The following is a 14,803-nucleotide window of genomic DNA, read 5'->3' as shown; positions in this document are numbered from 1 at the left end:
ATGTACATTTGCCTTAATGCACTGTTCATGTCCTATAAACTGTATAAGAGGCACGGGTAAAAAAATAAATAAAAAGGCAGACGTATGAGTTTTCGTCCGTATCCAATCGGATACTTAAACGTTAATCCAATAATATATATTTTTTGCTCTCTTTATATTTACCATTTTTTTTAATTGTATTTTTGTTCTTGTTAGCTAATTAGTGTTAATTTAACCAATGATTAAACATTATGCAAACGGTTGTTTTGTGTTGGCCTTGGGCGGACGAGTAAAACGAAACAAAAAAAGGTAACGAAAATGAAGGAGATCCAATATAAAATGGTAGAAGATGTCAAGATGATTTGGAATAACGTAACATGTCCACCACTTCTCTACTTCTTTCTCCTCCCCCAACAACAACGTGAAACGTAAACGTACATGTGATTTTGATTTGTTTTGATTTGCTGTCAATTTTTATTTTTGTTAACAAAGAATGCAAGACATGTAAAGCCATAAAACCAGTCAAAATCATGCAAACAAAACCATTCATCACATTACATGTGCACTGCTCCTACTTCTTTCCATCACCTCCATCCCCACAAACACTTCAGCCATGTGGTTTTAATTAATATCTTTATTATATTCTCACAGATTTTCTTCTCTTATATATTTCTATGTTTCTTTATTTTTATTTTTATACATATGTTAGCTTTAATTGAAGACTCTCTCCTAGGTGTCACTGTCAGTCCAGCATTCCCTCTCTTCCACTTATTATATAACTATTCAGAAACAAACAGTGTTTGTTCTAGACTCAGCCAAACCAATCAATAAGAATCAGCAGTAGAGAAGAATTGGACAATGTGCAGTCTCTTTCTCTGGGGAGGATCATCCACTTTGTGATTTCCGTTCCGTCTATGGTGCATTATTGGTTCCACCGTTTGGCAATCCCATAAATGTCTTTTACATGCATATAACTTGGTTCTCTTTCGAAGTTCATCTTTTCATTATCTTCTCATTCTATCTATCAATACATGGATTCTCCACAAAGCCATGGTACATTCTCTGATGAGTTTAAGGTAAATGGGTTTTCTTTTCTAATAGTAATTTATTGTTTACAAATAGATATATAAACTTGTAGAAGCAGTGATAGATCTTTCTCTCTATTATTATATGGCTAAGCAGTGATACTACTTTGATGTTTGGTTGGCCATTAATTTTGCGTGTCAATTTAATGACATGCAAAATTATAAAAACTTTTGAGTAGGGGGATGGTTCCAACTTGTACAGCCATCAAGTAGCTCCAGATTAACATTATTGAGATATATAAACTGTTAAAAAAATACCATTTCTTATAGAATTTCTGTTTGCTCAAGAAATATTACAGAGGAAATATTACTTTTGTTTAGAGAAAGTAGTTTTCTTTTTACATAATTAAAAATAATTGGAGTGTATTAAATAATGATCAGTTCCTTTTCCCCTCATCTGAACAATAATTTTATTGATGGTGCATACTTAGGCTTCATAACCCAGGGTTTAAGACATAAATGGTATTCAAATAGAAATATGACTAGTATGCTGCCCCTGCACAAGTACTGTTCTGTAGGAAGATACTGGGATGTTGGCAGGAGTCTCCAACCTTATACCTTATACTGTAGTAATGAAGTTGTCCCTATAAATTTTTTTTCTTCTATTGTATTTATACCATTTTAAAGTATCTGACTGATTGAACAAAAATCTGGAAATGATAACACATTACTTTTCTTGACTATTAATTAGGCTGAATTTATTGTAGATGTTTTTAATTAAGAAAGAAGCAATGGCATAGCAGCAGTTCATATGACACTGAGATAGCCCAGGAAATTCTAGGACTGTTTAAAATAGTATGTACAAACGAGATCCTATGCCATGGTAAAGTTTCTGCTTCATGTATGAAAGCTTAGTAGCACGAAGTTCTGTTATAGCTTTGACATTGAGCACTTTATCTAATGTATGGGGCATTATATAAAAGTTTCTGTAGGGGATTCTTTAAGAAAGGCATGAGAGTATTATACTACAAATAATGCTCAGCATTGACATAAATTCTCATGTAATGAGTAGCTTGTTAACTAATTTAAATACAATCAAAAGACTGCTATTTGTTCCTGATCAAGAAGATGTTTAATAAGATCGAACTATTTCTTAAGGGTAGAACCATAGTGTAACCCATTGGTGTTTAAAGTTGAATACGTGTGCATTTGTGCCTTTTGTTACTCTTGGTCTACTAATTTGGTTAGGTTTGAAGCCCTTTTGGCATTGTTCTGTAATGATCCATTTTTATGTCTGCAATAAAAATCTAGGCTTTGATGCAAAATATGGGAACAGACGTAGCAAATAATGGATGAATGAAACAGATATTTAGATAGCTTGGCCTTTTTGAATATATCTGAAGGCAAAAATGTGAGGAGATATTTATTAAGGCTGTTAGTTAATTACAACTGCAGCATTTCTCATAATATTTTGGTAGTGTGATCTGTGTTTCTAACTTGATAATGTGCACAGCGGGAGACATGGAAGCACACACTCCTTTTCTCATTTCAAAGCCTTGGAGTAATTTATGGTCAAATAAGTACAGCTCCCTTATATGTCCTTGGGACAATTCCTGCAAATGATCTCAAATCAGATGAGACTGTATATGAGCTCTTTTCCTTTATTTTCTGGACAATGACCATCATTTCATTACTGAAGTATGCCTTTATAGTACTGAAGGTTGATGATGATGGAGAGGGTAATTTTCTCTAGTACTGTAAATCATTTTAGCAGGATTTTGCCATGGAAGAATTATTCACACCAACAAAATTATTGCAGGTGGTACTTTTGCTTTGTATTCACTATTATGCAGGCATGCCAAAGTAGGCCTGCTTCCAATTGACACAAGTGCTAATGAGGTTATGCAGTATGAAGTGAGAAGCTCTTTCAAGGTCAATGTTAAATCAAGGGCTTGGAGGACCATAGCAAAACATAAAAGTAGTCACTACTTTATATTGTTCTTGGCTCTGTTTGGTTCCTGCATGACAATTGGGGAAGGAGTGCTTACTCCAGCTCTCTCTGGTTTGTCAGTTCAGATTTACTTTCAGAAGTTTATTTCTTCATAACATGATTAATTTGATTTAGGCGTAATTCAATTGTTTTCTTTTTCTTTTATCCTTGTCAGTGTTATCAGCTTCATCAGGTATTCAGAGATCATTGTCATACATGTCACATAAATGTAAGAGCTAGCAATAGGACATAAATTTGATTCAAGAAACAAAGGATTACTATTATGCATTATTTAATAGGATTGTCAATCATCAGTTTCATTTTATATTATACCTTGTGGCTTTCCAGATTTTTCATCCCAAAGGAAACAGGAGTCCATCTCAAACGCTTTAGAAAGATGTAAGTAAGCTACCATGTAATGAATCAGATGTAATGTACAAATATTTTTTTTGTCTTTTCATTTCCTATGAAACTATAATTAGTGTATATCTGATACTTAATTCTGAACCTAATTCTGAACATCATATTCCATTGTATGTAGCACATTGCTTATAAGTGACACCTATCTAAACATGTCCACCTTTTATTGATTCTGGGCTCTGATGCTGTGCATCGCTAGTAAGGGACACCCTAACATGTATCTGTGCATGATCAATTCATGAAAAATGACTAATTTTTGCATTGGTTGTCAACCTACCACAACCCTTCAGCCCTCCTCCTTTGGCCAGGATTGAGTTTATTAACTTTTCTTTTTCTCAATATTTGTTGTGAATCTTTCTACTAAAGGTCTTATACATTATACTTGAAAATGTATCCTTCAATCAAGTGCATGCTTGCACTCTCGTGTAAGCCTATGTGCTTAATTTTGCTTGACGCTTTTACCAAAATTGGCATAGGAAAATTTCTTATTGCAGCAATCCTCTTTTCTTCATTATTGATTTGGTTCTTGTAAAAAAAATTAAGAAAATTATTTTTATCTTTGGTGAATCGGAAAGTGGTTTTGTCCTAACTCCTAACCACTATTTCTAGTTTTTGTTTCCATCATAGGAAAGTGATTCAGTATTATTTTTTTATTTTTCTGTTCAAGAGAGAAATAATTTATTGACAAGGTAAGTTATTTTTAAAATTTTAGTTGGTTTAAGAACTGTTTTATTCAAATCATTATCTTATGTAATCTTATAAAAATACTTTTTATTTATCATACCTCTTGTGGACTAGAAACTTGCAGTCATGATCTAGCCTTCTCTTTCCATTAAATGGGTTCTAATCGTCATATAATCTTCATACATCTTTCAAGCATGAGTACATCTAAACCATCTTGATTAATTTACATGTTTCTAAAAGATATTACGATTCTATTGCTCAAATGTTTCAAAGTTTAAATTAGGTGAATGTGACTCCTCTTTCTAGATGACATTGCTCTTATAGGGTTACTCATGGATTTAGATAGCTCCCTTACTAATCGGCCTATTTCCTTCAACTTTTACTATTTGTTTCAGATGTACCAGTTCCCACTGCATGTGCTATATTGGTATGCCTTTTCATGCTGCAGCACTATGGGACTCATAAGATTGGATTTATGTTTGCTCCAATTATCATTATTTGGCTTCTATTTATCGGTGGAGTGGGCATATATAACATCTTTTACTGGAACAAACAAATCATCCATGCGATCCTCCCAGTATACCTGTACAGATTTGTGAGAAATACTGACATTGGTAGTTGGAGATCATTAGGCAGCATCATTCTATGCGTAGCAGGTCATTTCTTTAATTATGTTCTCATAGTGTTAATTATTAATATTGGTAACAGGAAAATGTGCTTATTTCTTTATTAGAAGCTTTTTTGGTTGCTTCACAAGATGTCCTACTTTTGCAGGATCAGAGGCCATTTTTGCAGATCTCGGCCATTTCTCAAAGAAATCAATCAAGGTATTCAATACAGCTCTCCTTTTCTTTTCTTTTCTTTTTCTTTTTCATTTTTTTTCCCTCCCCACTTTTAGGATCTATACGTCAGAGTTATAAAGAACTTGTGGATGATGCCTCTGCTGCAGATTGCATTTGTTTGCTTGATTTATCCAGTTCTTATTTCATGCTATGCGGGTCAGGCTGCATATATGTCCAAAAACTTGCATGTTGAAGATTTTAATAATCTCACTGAATCTGTACCTCGTAAGTTTACTTTGCTTTCATTTTTTACTGTGGTTTCTTTATCTGCAAATTGTATTTCTAATGCATGGGAGCACTTTGCAAGTCCAGGGCCTATTCGCCATTTCTTTAGTGTATTATCCCTATTTGCCTCAGTTGTTGGAAGCCAAGCAACCATAACAGCCAGTTTCTCCATCATAAACCAGTGCCTGGCACTTAATTGTTTTCCCAGAGCCAAAGTTATTCATACATCAGATAAGATACATGGGCAAGTTTACATTCCAGATGTCAACTGGTTATTGATGATTCTCAGCCTCACAGTCACAATTGGTTTCCATGATATTGTGAGAATTGGTAATGCAACAGGTATGCGTTTCTAACAATATCCCATGATTTTTCAAGAGGATAATTAAAGTGATTATAAGTTTAACATATAGGAAAAAAATTTATGACTGGAACAATTTGGAACTAATGAGTAATGACATGGTCAAGAGGATTGTCAAAGAAAAGTTGATAAAAAAAAAAATTACAAAAAAAGTGACCAAAATATAAATGTAAGATGAAAATTGAAATAGTTGTTTAGTTCTAGAATAACTCCTGAAATTTTCTCAACTTATATCTCACAGGTTTGGCTGTAATTTCTGGAATGCTCATAACAACTTGTCTGATGTCTCTTGTAATTGCTCTGTACTGGGAGAAGAATTTTTTTCTATCTTCATGTTTTCTGATATTCTTTGGCTTCGTTGAGACCATGTATCTATCAGCTTGTATGCTGAATTTTCACAAGGGAGCCTGGTATCTGGTTGTCCTTCTGGCATTGTCATTGACATTAATGCTTGCATGGCATTATGGAACTGTGAAGAAATACGAGTATGATTTACAAAACAAGGTATCCACAGAGTGGCTAACAGAACTTGGTCCTGGCCTTGGAGTTTCTAGGATACCTGGAATTGGCTTTATTTACACCGATATAGTGACTGGAATCCCAGCTTTCTTCTCACATTTCATTGCCAATCTACCTGCATTTCATCAGGTGCTCATTTTCGTTTCCTTCAAGTCTCTAGCTGAGCCTCATGTCCCCCCAAGTCGAAGGTATCTTATAGGCCGGGTAGGACCTAAAGATTATAGAATTTATCGTTGCATTGTTAGACACGGGTACTGTGATCACATTAGGGATACAGATGACTTCGAGGAAAAGATCATTCGTTCAATTGGAGAATTCATTTCCATGGAAGAAAGTGATTTCGAATCCTTGACGTCTCCCGAAGGAAGAATGGTTGTAGTTGGAAAGCCATTGCCAGGACAAAATGCTTTGATTCCGCTAGATGATACTGACTCAACAGTTGGTTCTGCTAGCTTGGCAAACAATGACTCTCAGATAAGTCCATTGGATAAAATTGGTGTTCCTGTAAAGAAAAAGGTCAGATTCATGTTGCCTCAAAATTGTCCTCAAATGCGGGTATCTGTCAGGGATGAGCTACAAGAACTAATTGATGCCAGGGAGAGTGGTACTGCATATTTCCTAGGCCAGTCACATTTAATAGTGCGTGAAGGCTCAAACTTTCTAAAGCGATTCCTGATCATGACTTATATTTTTTGTGATAAAAACTGCCGACAACCTCCAGTGGCCCTGAACATTCCTCATGCTGCTCTAGTAGAGGTTGGTATGGTCTATACCATATAACTTGTACGCCATTGTATTTTAAGTTTATAACAGTGTAGACTATGAGGAATAGACTAAAAAAAAAAAACTGTGACAAAGAAAGGGGAAAAAATTCCCTGGTTTATGTAGTAGTTTTAAAGGAGTCTAAAAGGAGAGGAAAAAAGAATTATGTGTGTTTGGTGAGCTTCTCTGTTTTTGGATTTGTTGACAGCCCAAGTATGGGGAACAGAACAAATTGAAGCTATAGGAGCATTATGGTTCTGGCTCAAGTCGTTAGGTTAGATATGCATATTGAGTATGTCTTAAATTCAAACCTACCAAATATTTACAAAAAAAAAACAATCGAAAATAATATTTGGAATCATGAGACTTTTTTTAGACATAAGGATGGTATATAAAATAGTCTAGATCCACACTCAACTAATGAGTCAAGTTGAGAATAGTGCATTATTAAGTTGTAGTGGCTCATGTAAAAATGATGTTACTTTCATCATAAGTTAACAAATTAGCATAAAGTGAAATTGGGTGTGTACCTAAAGGTTGTTGCTATAAATATAACTACATATTTTTTTGAAGACCAATTCAAAAGCTCTTTCAAATTAAAAATTGTGAGATTAATACTCTCTATTTCCATCATATGATGTCATATCAATATTTCACCTACATTAATCATAGAGTTTTGCTACAAACACCAAAAAGTTACACTGAAAATTTCACTCCCAAAGCATTCACCTCACCAAGTTCCACCACAATTTAGAAGCAAGAGATAGTGTGAAATATTTAGTGAAATTTTCGATGCCTCTAGACTTCTCGTTGACTATATTCACTTTTCAACCTTCTTAGTTTTTCAGAAAAAATTTATTAAAAAAATGTTATACTTGATGTACAAAACTCTCATTTATGTGAGTTTTATGAGAGATCATGGTAGGCAGTCTTACCCTCAATTTATTGAAGAGCCTCATTTCCAAACTTGAACTCTCAAAAAATTTATTACAAATAGAAAAATCAATTTGTAATCTATTCATGTTCTTGTACATGATCATCATTAGTTGTTGCAATCTTAATGTTAAGATTCCACTTGTTTTGTCACAATTTTTTTTTTTTTTTTTTTTTTTTTTTTTAAAAATATTTTCTATTAGAGAATATCTTCAATTTAAAACTTCATGGAAAACTACTTGTTTTGGTGTTTGGTTGCATTCCTAAAAATGCATTGAAAATATTCTTTTGTATTTGGCTTACACACAAAATCACTATATTTTCTTACCAAGTAAGGGAAAAAAAAGAGGACATCAATATCATAACAAACCAAAATTAAAACCCAAATAACTACAAATCAAACATATATCACCTATTTCATATAAAATCTAACCAAAATTTCTTGCCTATTTCATATTCATAAACGTTATCAATTAGATAAATCATTTCTCGCATATTTGAAATTAAATCCAACCAAAAATAAAATAACACAACATTATCGATAAAAAGGGGTGTCATGATTTTCAGAGGAGGGTCACAATTTTTTAAGGGGTGGGGGAGTCTACAATTTTCAAAGAAGGATGATTGCCTATAATAAAGAAGACGGGGTAGAGGAAGGTTTTGCGAGTCTTAGAGGAGGGTCAGCAAAAACGCAGAGATTGGGGGGCTAGGCTGGGTGAGTTGGTGACCAAGGGAATCAATTCAATAGTGGGTTAAGTGAATCCAGTTGGTGACTGGGTAGAAACAACCTAAATGGAAGAAAAAACAAGGCAACCAGCCCAAGTGCCAATCGAGAAATAGAGGACCTCAATCGGCACTTAGATGTCACCAATTGACACTATGCCTTATCCAAAATGCATTTCAACTCATCCCAACCCAAGTCCAAGACCCTCTTACACGTGTGAAGCATCTAGCAATAAATTTAAGGTAGGGAAATTGAAGAAGAATCCTTTTGTTTCTTAGTGAAGAAGAATTCTTCTGGAAGTCGAGTGTAATGAGTTTAATGACCCAAGAAAAGCACTAGTCACAGCTGTACTCACATCTGCACTTACACCCCAAAAAAACTAGTCAAGTTGCAATTGGGACTCCTTGCAATCGATTATAAACCCAAGATCTGCCTAGTGAACATCTGATGTGGGACTCAACTCACGCTCAGAAAACACACACTCAAGCAATCCAATTTAGTGTATCACATTAAAATTTCATTGTAGTATCATTCTTGGACGCTAGCCATCTCATAAAGTAATCATATTCATACAAATCATCAACAATCTCATGCAAACCATCATCCACTAGAAACACTAGAGTTCTCTCCCACATAAACCCTAGACTAAACACATTCCACCCAACAAATCATTTGAATCATTAAAATCACTCCCTTCTGAGATTTATCGAATCCTAGAGGATCTTAAATTCCTAAACCTTAGCAATTCTCAACTAGCTTGAATGATCAAAGAACCCAAACCCTAAACTAGGTCTTTAACAATATATTGGCTTTGATAAAGGTGTTAAAGGCTATAATCTTTGAGATTCGATCTCAATAAAAAATAAATAAATAATGTGACTCACAGAGACTTCATATTTGATGAAATATTTATGTTGAAACAAAATGAAGTAGAGGTACATGATGATAATTAATCCCAATGAGGCACTCAGTTAATAATTAATTCAAATGAGGTACTAATAACTGAGGTGAAGTTTGACAGGAATGGCTCACTTACTGATAAGAGTGATGAGGAGATTGACTTATAGTAGCAGCAACAAGAAGAACCTTGTTCAATTGCTATGGGTAGAGAGAAACAAGTTCACAAAACACCACAAATATACATATAGCTTTGTACTAGGCATTGGTGGTGCCAAAATTTTAGGAATTTAACACTACAAAAAACTACTTTATCTATTTATCACCTCCTTTACAAAGCACCTAACATTAGTGGTTTTATTTTAGCATTCAACATAATAAAATAATATAAAAAACACAATAAAATAATATATCTACTACAATAAACAACCACCACCACCACCACCACCACCAATACAATAAAATAATATATCTTTTAACAAAATATTAATTTTTTCTTTTACCATCTTAGCTACAGCCTACAGTGCACAAACATCTTTGGTTGTGCACTGTAGCCCAATAGCAAAAAAAGAAAAGAGTTTTGCTCCACTGATGCAGCTCACTTTTGTTATATTTTGATGGTAAATTTAGCATTTTAGTAAAATGCCTACACCAATACTAATGCTCTAAGTAGCAGGGAGTATGTCCGGTAAGAATGACAATTCCTTTGAAATGTGAGTACCAGATATAAGGCATGAGTAGGACTGATATTGGGTCGGGTTTACTGTGACCTAAAACCCGACCCGATAGAAATCGGGTTTTGTTGCTTGAAACCTGACCCGACCCGGAAAATCAGGTCTGAAATTGGGTCGGTTTTCCGGGTCTTGGGTCGGGTCTAGGAGTTTTTTTTTTTTTTTTTTTTTTTTTTTTTTTTTTTTTTTTTTTTTTTTCATCAGGAGCCTATATACTAAATGTTATTATATTCTTTTTTTCTCTACTGCTTGTTTTCCAGGAGCCTTTATACTAAATGTTACTATATTCTTTTTTACAATAATAATCTCTCATTAAAAAAAAAAAAAATCCAATATCAAATCATTAAAAAAAAATCATACTATTTAACTATTTGAATCTGCTATTAACAGTAGAAAATAAAAACTAAAATCTCCTCAGCAAGCCACATTTAACAGTTCTCAAATCCTCAATAGTTCCCAATATTCTCTCATATGCAACTTTCAACAGAACCAACAATAGCACTCCCACCAAAGAAAGAACTAGTCGGCCTTGTTTTCACTGTTTATAAGATCCAATACCCAACAAATCCCAGATAAAGCATTGAAAAACTCTATGTACAACTTCATTAACTCAACTTTTGACCAAACAATTAATGTGGAAATCGCATCACCTAAATTAAAGAATGAAAAACTTGCTAAGATATCTCCAGATCATTGAACATCAGAATTACAAGCTAAAGTAATTACAAAAGAGCTTCCATTTCCAAACTCCAAGTGAAAGTTGCTCCAATATTTTCCATCTACAGCACCAAGGGGGAAAAATCAATAATAAACAAGTCATTTAACAGAAGTCAAATTTCTAAGATATACTCATATCCCATTCAACATAACTAAGATCATAATTAAGATCAAAACACAGGATCTAATATTTTAGCTGCAATGAGCTGCCCAAGTCAAGCCAAAGTCCTCATTTAACACCAGAAGAACCGCAAAAATCAATTAAGTAAATGACAAAGCCTAATATTTTAATCCTTTTGAATCTAATCACAGGATCCTACATAAAATTTCTTAACAATCACACCAAAGTTAGACTAATTCAAACCTAAAAGCCTACATCGAAATCAAATTCGGCAACTGAATCTTATACTAATAAAAAAAAAAAGATTAAAAAAAAAACTCACCCCTGTTCTTTGTTGATTCAAGCCTCCATTAGTATCAATCAACAAGTACCGATTTGGAATCGTTTTCACATTAGCCCCTGCAGAATCAAAAACCCAGAAGAAAAAAAGCAGTCTTTAGAATAAGAATGGAAAACGAAGATACAAACCCCATCAAATGTAAATATAGAATAATCATCATAAACTTGAGGAAAAGTTAACAAAGTCATCTAATCGGATACCTTAAGTGCAGTAACAAGTTTTTCAGGTTCAATGAGTGCAATTTTCAACGAGAAAGCACAAAAGCGTTTCTTTGTATCACAATTGGCAAGTTTTTGGAGAAACCCATTCATGAAATTGAACCCATTAAAAGAAGCTAACATCAAGTAGTACAAATGCCCCAAAACTCCAAAACGTTTTCTCTTTTCCTTCAGGTTTTTCTTGGTAACCAAAAAATTCACAAATTTGTAACTCCAACACCCAGAAAAAGAATGAATAAATAAAGCAATACTGGTTAGTCTATAACAAAATTAAAACAGAACCCCAGAAAAAGTTAAGACAAAAAGCTCAGAAACCCAGAAAGTGAAAACAAAACAGAAAACCAGAGAAACAAGAAGGAAGCAGAAAAGAAAAAGAAGTTTGAGAAAAAACATGTGTGCAGAGACAAGAAGTCCAGGTAGTTACGAGTCACAACGACCAACTAATCCTATTCCTATATCATAGATGATCAAGCAACTAACCAATGATAAACAACAACAAAAACCCACATACCCCATCAGATCAGAGCTCAAACTGAATAGAAAAACACAATAAAAAAAAAAAAATTTTAAAAACAAAGAAAACCCATTAAAATTATAAGAAATTAAGAACGACCCAGATCAAGAAACATGATCATAAATCAAAAATCATTTTTAAAAAATGACAAAAACCCAGAAACAGAAGCAAACCCAGTTCCTAAAAACTGAAACAGAAGCAAACCCAGAAAGCACAAACACACAGAGATAAAAATATTAGACACACACAAACACAATAACACTATCACACACACACAAACACAACAACACGGGAAGGATGACTTACACAGAGATAACTGAGGCCCTGAGGGAGGCGGAGAGAGAACCACAACAGACAACAGAGTAGGATTTGATTCAAAAGAAAAAATCGGGTTCAGACTAGTATTTTTATCTGACCCGACGCCCGACCCGATACCGACCCGAACCCGAAAATAACCCGAAAATAAGACCCGAAACCCGACCCGATTATTCTCAGATCCACCCAAACCCTTCCGGGTCGGTTCGGGTTTTCGGGTGGGCCGGGTCCTTGCTCAGTCCTAGGCATGAGGAATTGTTATAATGTCTTCCGAACATTAAGGAGATGGAACCATTCAAGGACTTTGAGAAAGTTAGGATTGTGAGGATTGGGATGCTAGGGATAATTGATTCGACAAAGGTTGAAGAAGGCTCGGAGGTGAGTCAGGTGACAGACTTCAAATTGTATCCCAATGGCATAGGCTTAAAAAAGATACCATAAAAAACAAAGGTCTTCATTGGGAAATTGATGAAGATAACTATTTTCAAAAGTGATAGAAAAGGATAGTCTAGAGGATTTTATAACAGCCTATCCAAATGGGCTCTAAATGTACCGAGGAAAACCAACCCATGGTTTCTTAAGGATACTTCTAGGTATGTTTTGAAGGATTAAATGCTCCTATTTTGCAATGTATATTCTTCTATGACCTGATGCACTTGAACACAGAATTTTTTATTATTTTTTTTTTTTAGGGATGATGAAGCAAATGATTAGGATTCAGATGTTTGGATCGTGAAATAGGGGTGTGATTCTAATGATCCTAGAGTGATGCCTATCGTCCTCCCCATCTCTGTTGATTTCCTAGAGATACCAATATACCTAGAAAAATTTCCACAGGAGCTTCTAAAGCTGCTCCTCCATTCTTGGATCACAAACTATGAAAAACTCACCTGTCATGTTTTGTTGATCTAGAGACCTCAACTGGTTCTCTAGATCTTTTTTTTCAGCTTCTTTGGATGCTAGCAAGTGAAAGACTATTTCTTGTGTCGAGAATGAGTTTTCCAATTTTAGCAACTAAAGATGGGGATCTTCAATTCTAACCCCGAGCTTGTGTATAAATGATTCCAAAGCTAAAAACTTTTGAGAGGATTTTGTATTTTTGTTCTGGGTAACTGCGTTCTCAGCCGGCCAATTTAAGGTGGCTTTTGCTACTGAAACTTCTTATTTAGGAGCTCCATTGGCATTTTTTGACAAGCTTGTTTTGATTTTCCATACATTTTTTTGTTTGATCTTTTGGGTTGTTGTTCCAAGAATTTAGCATAGAGCTAGTCAACAAAATGCTCTAGTCTTGTTTTTGGCTTGCGCTTTCCTATATTCACAAAAGTTATTCCGTCACTCTCGAAAACAAGCAACAACTCTTTCAATGACAATCATATCTGTAGTAGCAAGTATTTGTAGTTCAATTGTGCCCCATGGAGATCCATTATCAAACAAAAGTGCAATAAACAATAAGGATAATCATAGATGGCTTTGTTTGATGTTATAAGAGATGAAGTCGCGTAGAAAGAATGTCATTGGTTATAAATGGGTATATTGTAAGAATGATGCATTGTCAAAAAAGGAAAGTAAAAAATACTTGGCATGGTTGGTTATTAAGGGTTACTCACACTGAAGCGGAATTTATTACATTTTGATATTTTCATTGATTGTAAAGCAAACCTCATTTCGAGTAATTCAATTGTCTGTGGCAATGCATGTCATGGGGTTGGAGCAACTCGATGTGAAGACAAGATGCTTCCATGAAAACTCAGAAGGGAAAATCTATATGCAACAAGGAGAAGGCTTAAAAGGACTTGGAAAGGAAGAATATATTTTTTTGTAAAAAAATTCGTTGTATGGTTTGAAGTAAAAATGTAAAATATCCAATGCAATGGTATATTAATGGTGACACATGGGTACTTGTGACGTAAGTATGATTGTTGTGTTTATTAGAAAGTAATGGTTGGCAATTTATGTATCTTTCTTGCTTTATATATTGATTATATGATATTCATTGCAAAGAGTAAGCAAGAAATTATAAAGTTGAAGTCCTTGTTAAGTAATGAATTTGAAATGAAGGATCTTGGAGATGCCAAGAAAATCCTTGGAATAGAAATTCACCATGATAGAAGAGCTAGTAAATTATGTTTGTCCAAGAAAGGGTATCTTAACTCTTAAGAAGGTATTGGAGAGGTTTAGAATTCTTGAAGCCAAACCTATTAGCACGCCACTTGCTATGCATTTCAAATTATCCTCATAGTTATACCTAAGTTCAGATGAGAAGAGTATATGTCTAAAGTGCCATATGCTGATGTAGTTGGGTGTCTCCATACTTGTGTGCATTGCGCATGAAATCTCTCATGCAATCAATATGGTCAGTAGGCATATATGGCAGCTCTAAAAGAAAAATTATTGGAATGCAGTAAATTGGATTTTTAGATATCATATAGATACTTGTGACTATAGAATTTTATTTGACTGGAGAGCTTGTATAGAAGCTCTAGGCT

At 34.3% G+C, this 14,803-nt stretch overlaps 2 protein-coding genes across 3 annotated transcripts; one reads left to right on the top strand and one right to left on the bottom strand.

The window, feature by feature from the left end:
- Positions 1 to 688: 688 nt before the first annotated feature.
- Positions 689 to 7,039, top strand: LOC126703108 (potassium transporter 25-like). Of its 2 annotated transcripts, none has more exons than XM_050402025.1 (10): positions 689 to 1,055; positions 2,518 to 2,743; positions 2,824 to 3,066; positions 3,170 to 3,223; positions 3,343 to 3,393; positions 4,494 to 4,754; positions 4,873 to 4,925; positions 4,997 to 5,165; positions 5,253 to 5,507; positions 5,768 to 7,039. In XM_050402025.1, exons 1-10 carry the CDS (start codon positions 1,011 to 1,013, stop codon positions 6,823 to 6,825), a joined length of 2,415 nt encoding a protein of 804 aa, XP_050257982.1. In that variant the 5' UTR covers positions 689 to 1,010; the 3' UTR covers positions 6,826 to 7,039. The 2 variants fall into 2 exon arrangements, with proteins under 2 accessions (XP_050257982.1, XP_050257983.1); XM_050402026.1 differs by having other exon boundaries at positions 691 to 1,055; positions 5,048 to 5,165.
- Positions 7,040 to 10,519: 3,480 nt separating this feature from the next.
- On the bottom strand, positions 10,520 to 13,981 carry LOC126704004 (uncharacterized). The gene is made up of 4 exons (XM_050403048.1): positions 13,977 to 13,981; positions 12,309 to 12,547; positions 11,253 to 11,329; positions 10,520 to 10,871 (listed from the first exon to the last, which is right to left on the bottom strand). The coding sequence occupies exons 1-4, from the start codon at positions 13,979 to 13,981 to the stop codon at positions 10,815 to 10,817; spliced, it is 378 nt and encodes a 125-aa protein (XP_050259005.1). The 3' UTR covers positions 10,520 to 10,814.
- Between the last annotated feature and the right edge of the window lie 822 nt (positions 13,982 to 14,803).

Source organism: Quercus robur, chromosome 10, assembly GCF_932294415.1.
Source record: "Quercus robur chromosome 10, dhQueRobu3.1, whole genome shotgun sequence".
In the NCBI taxonomy this organism is placed as follows: domain Eukaryota; kingdom Viridiplantae; phylum Streptophyta; class Magnoliopsida; order Fagales; family Fagaceae; genus Quercus; species Quercus robur.
The sequence above is the reverse complement of the archived record's forward strand: the minus strand, read 5'-3'. Positions and strand labels throughout refer to the sequence as shown.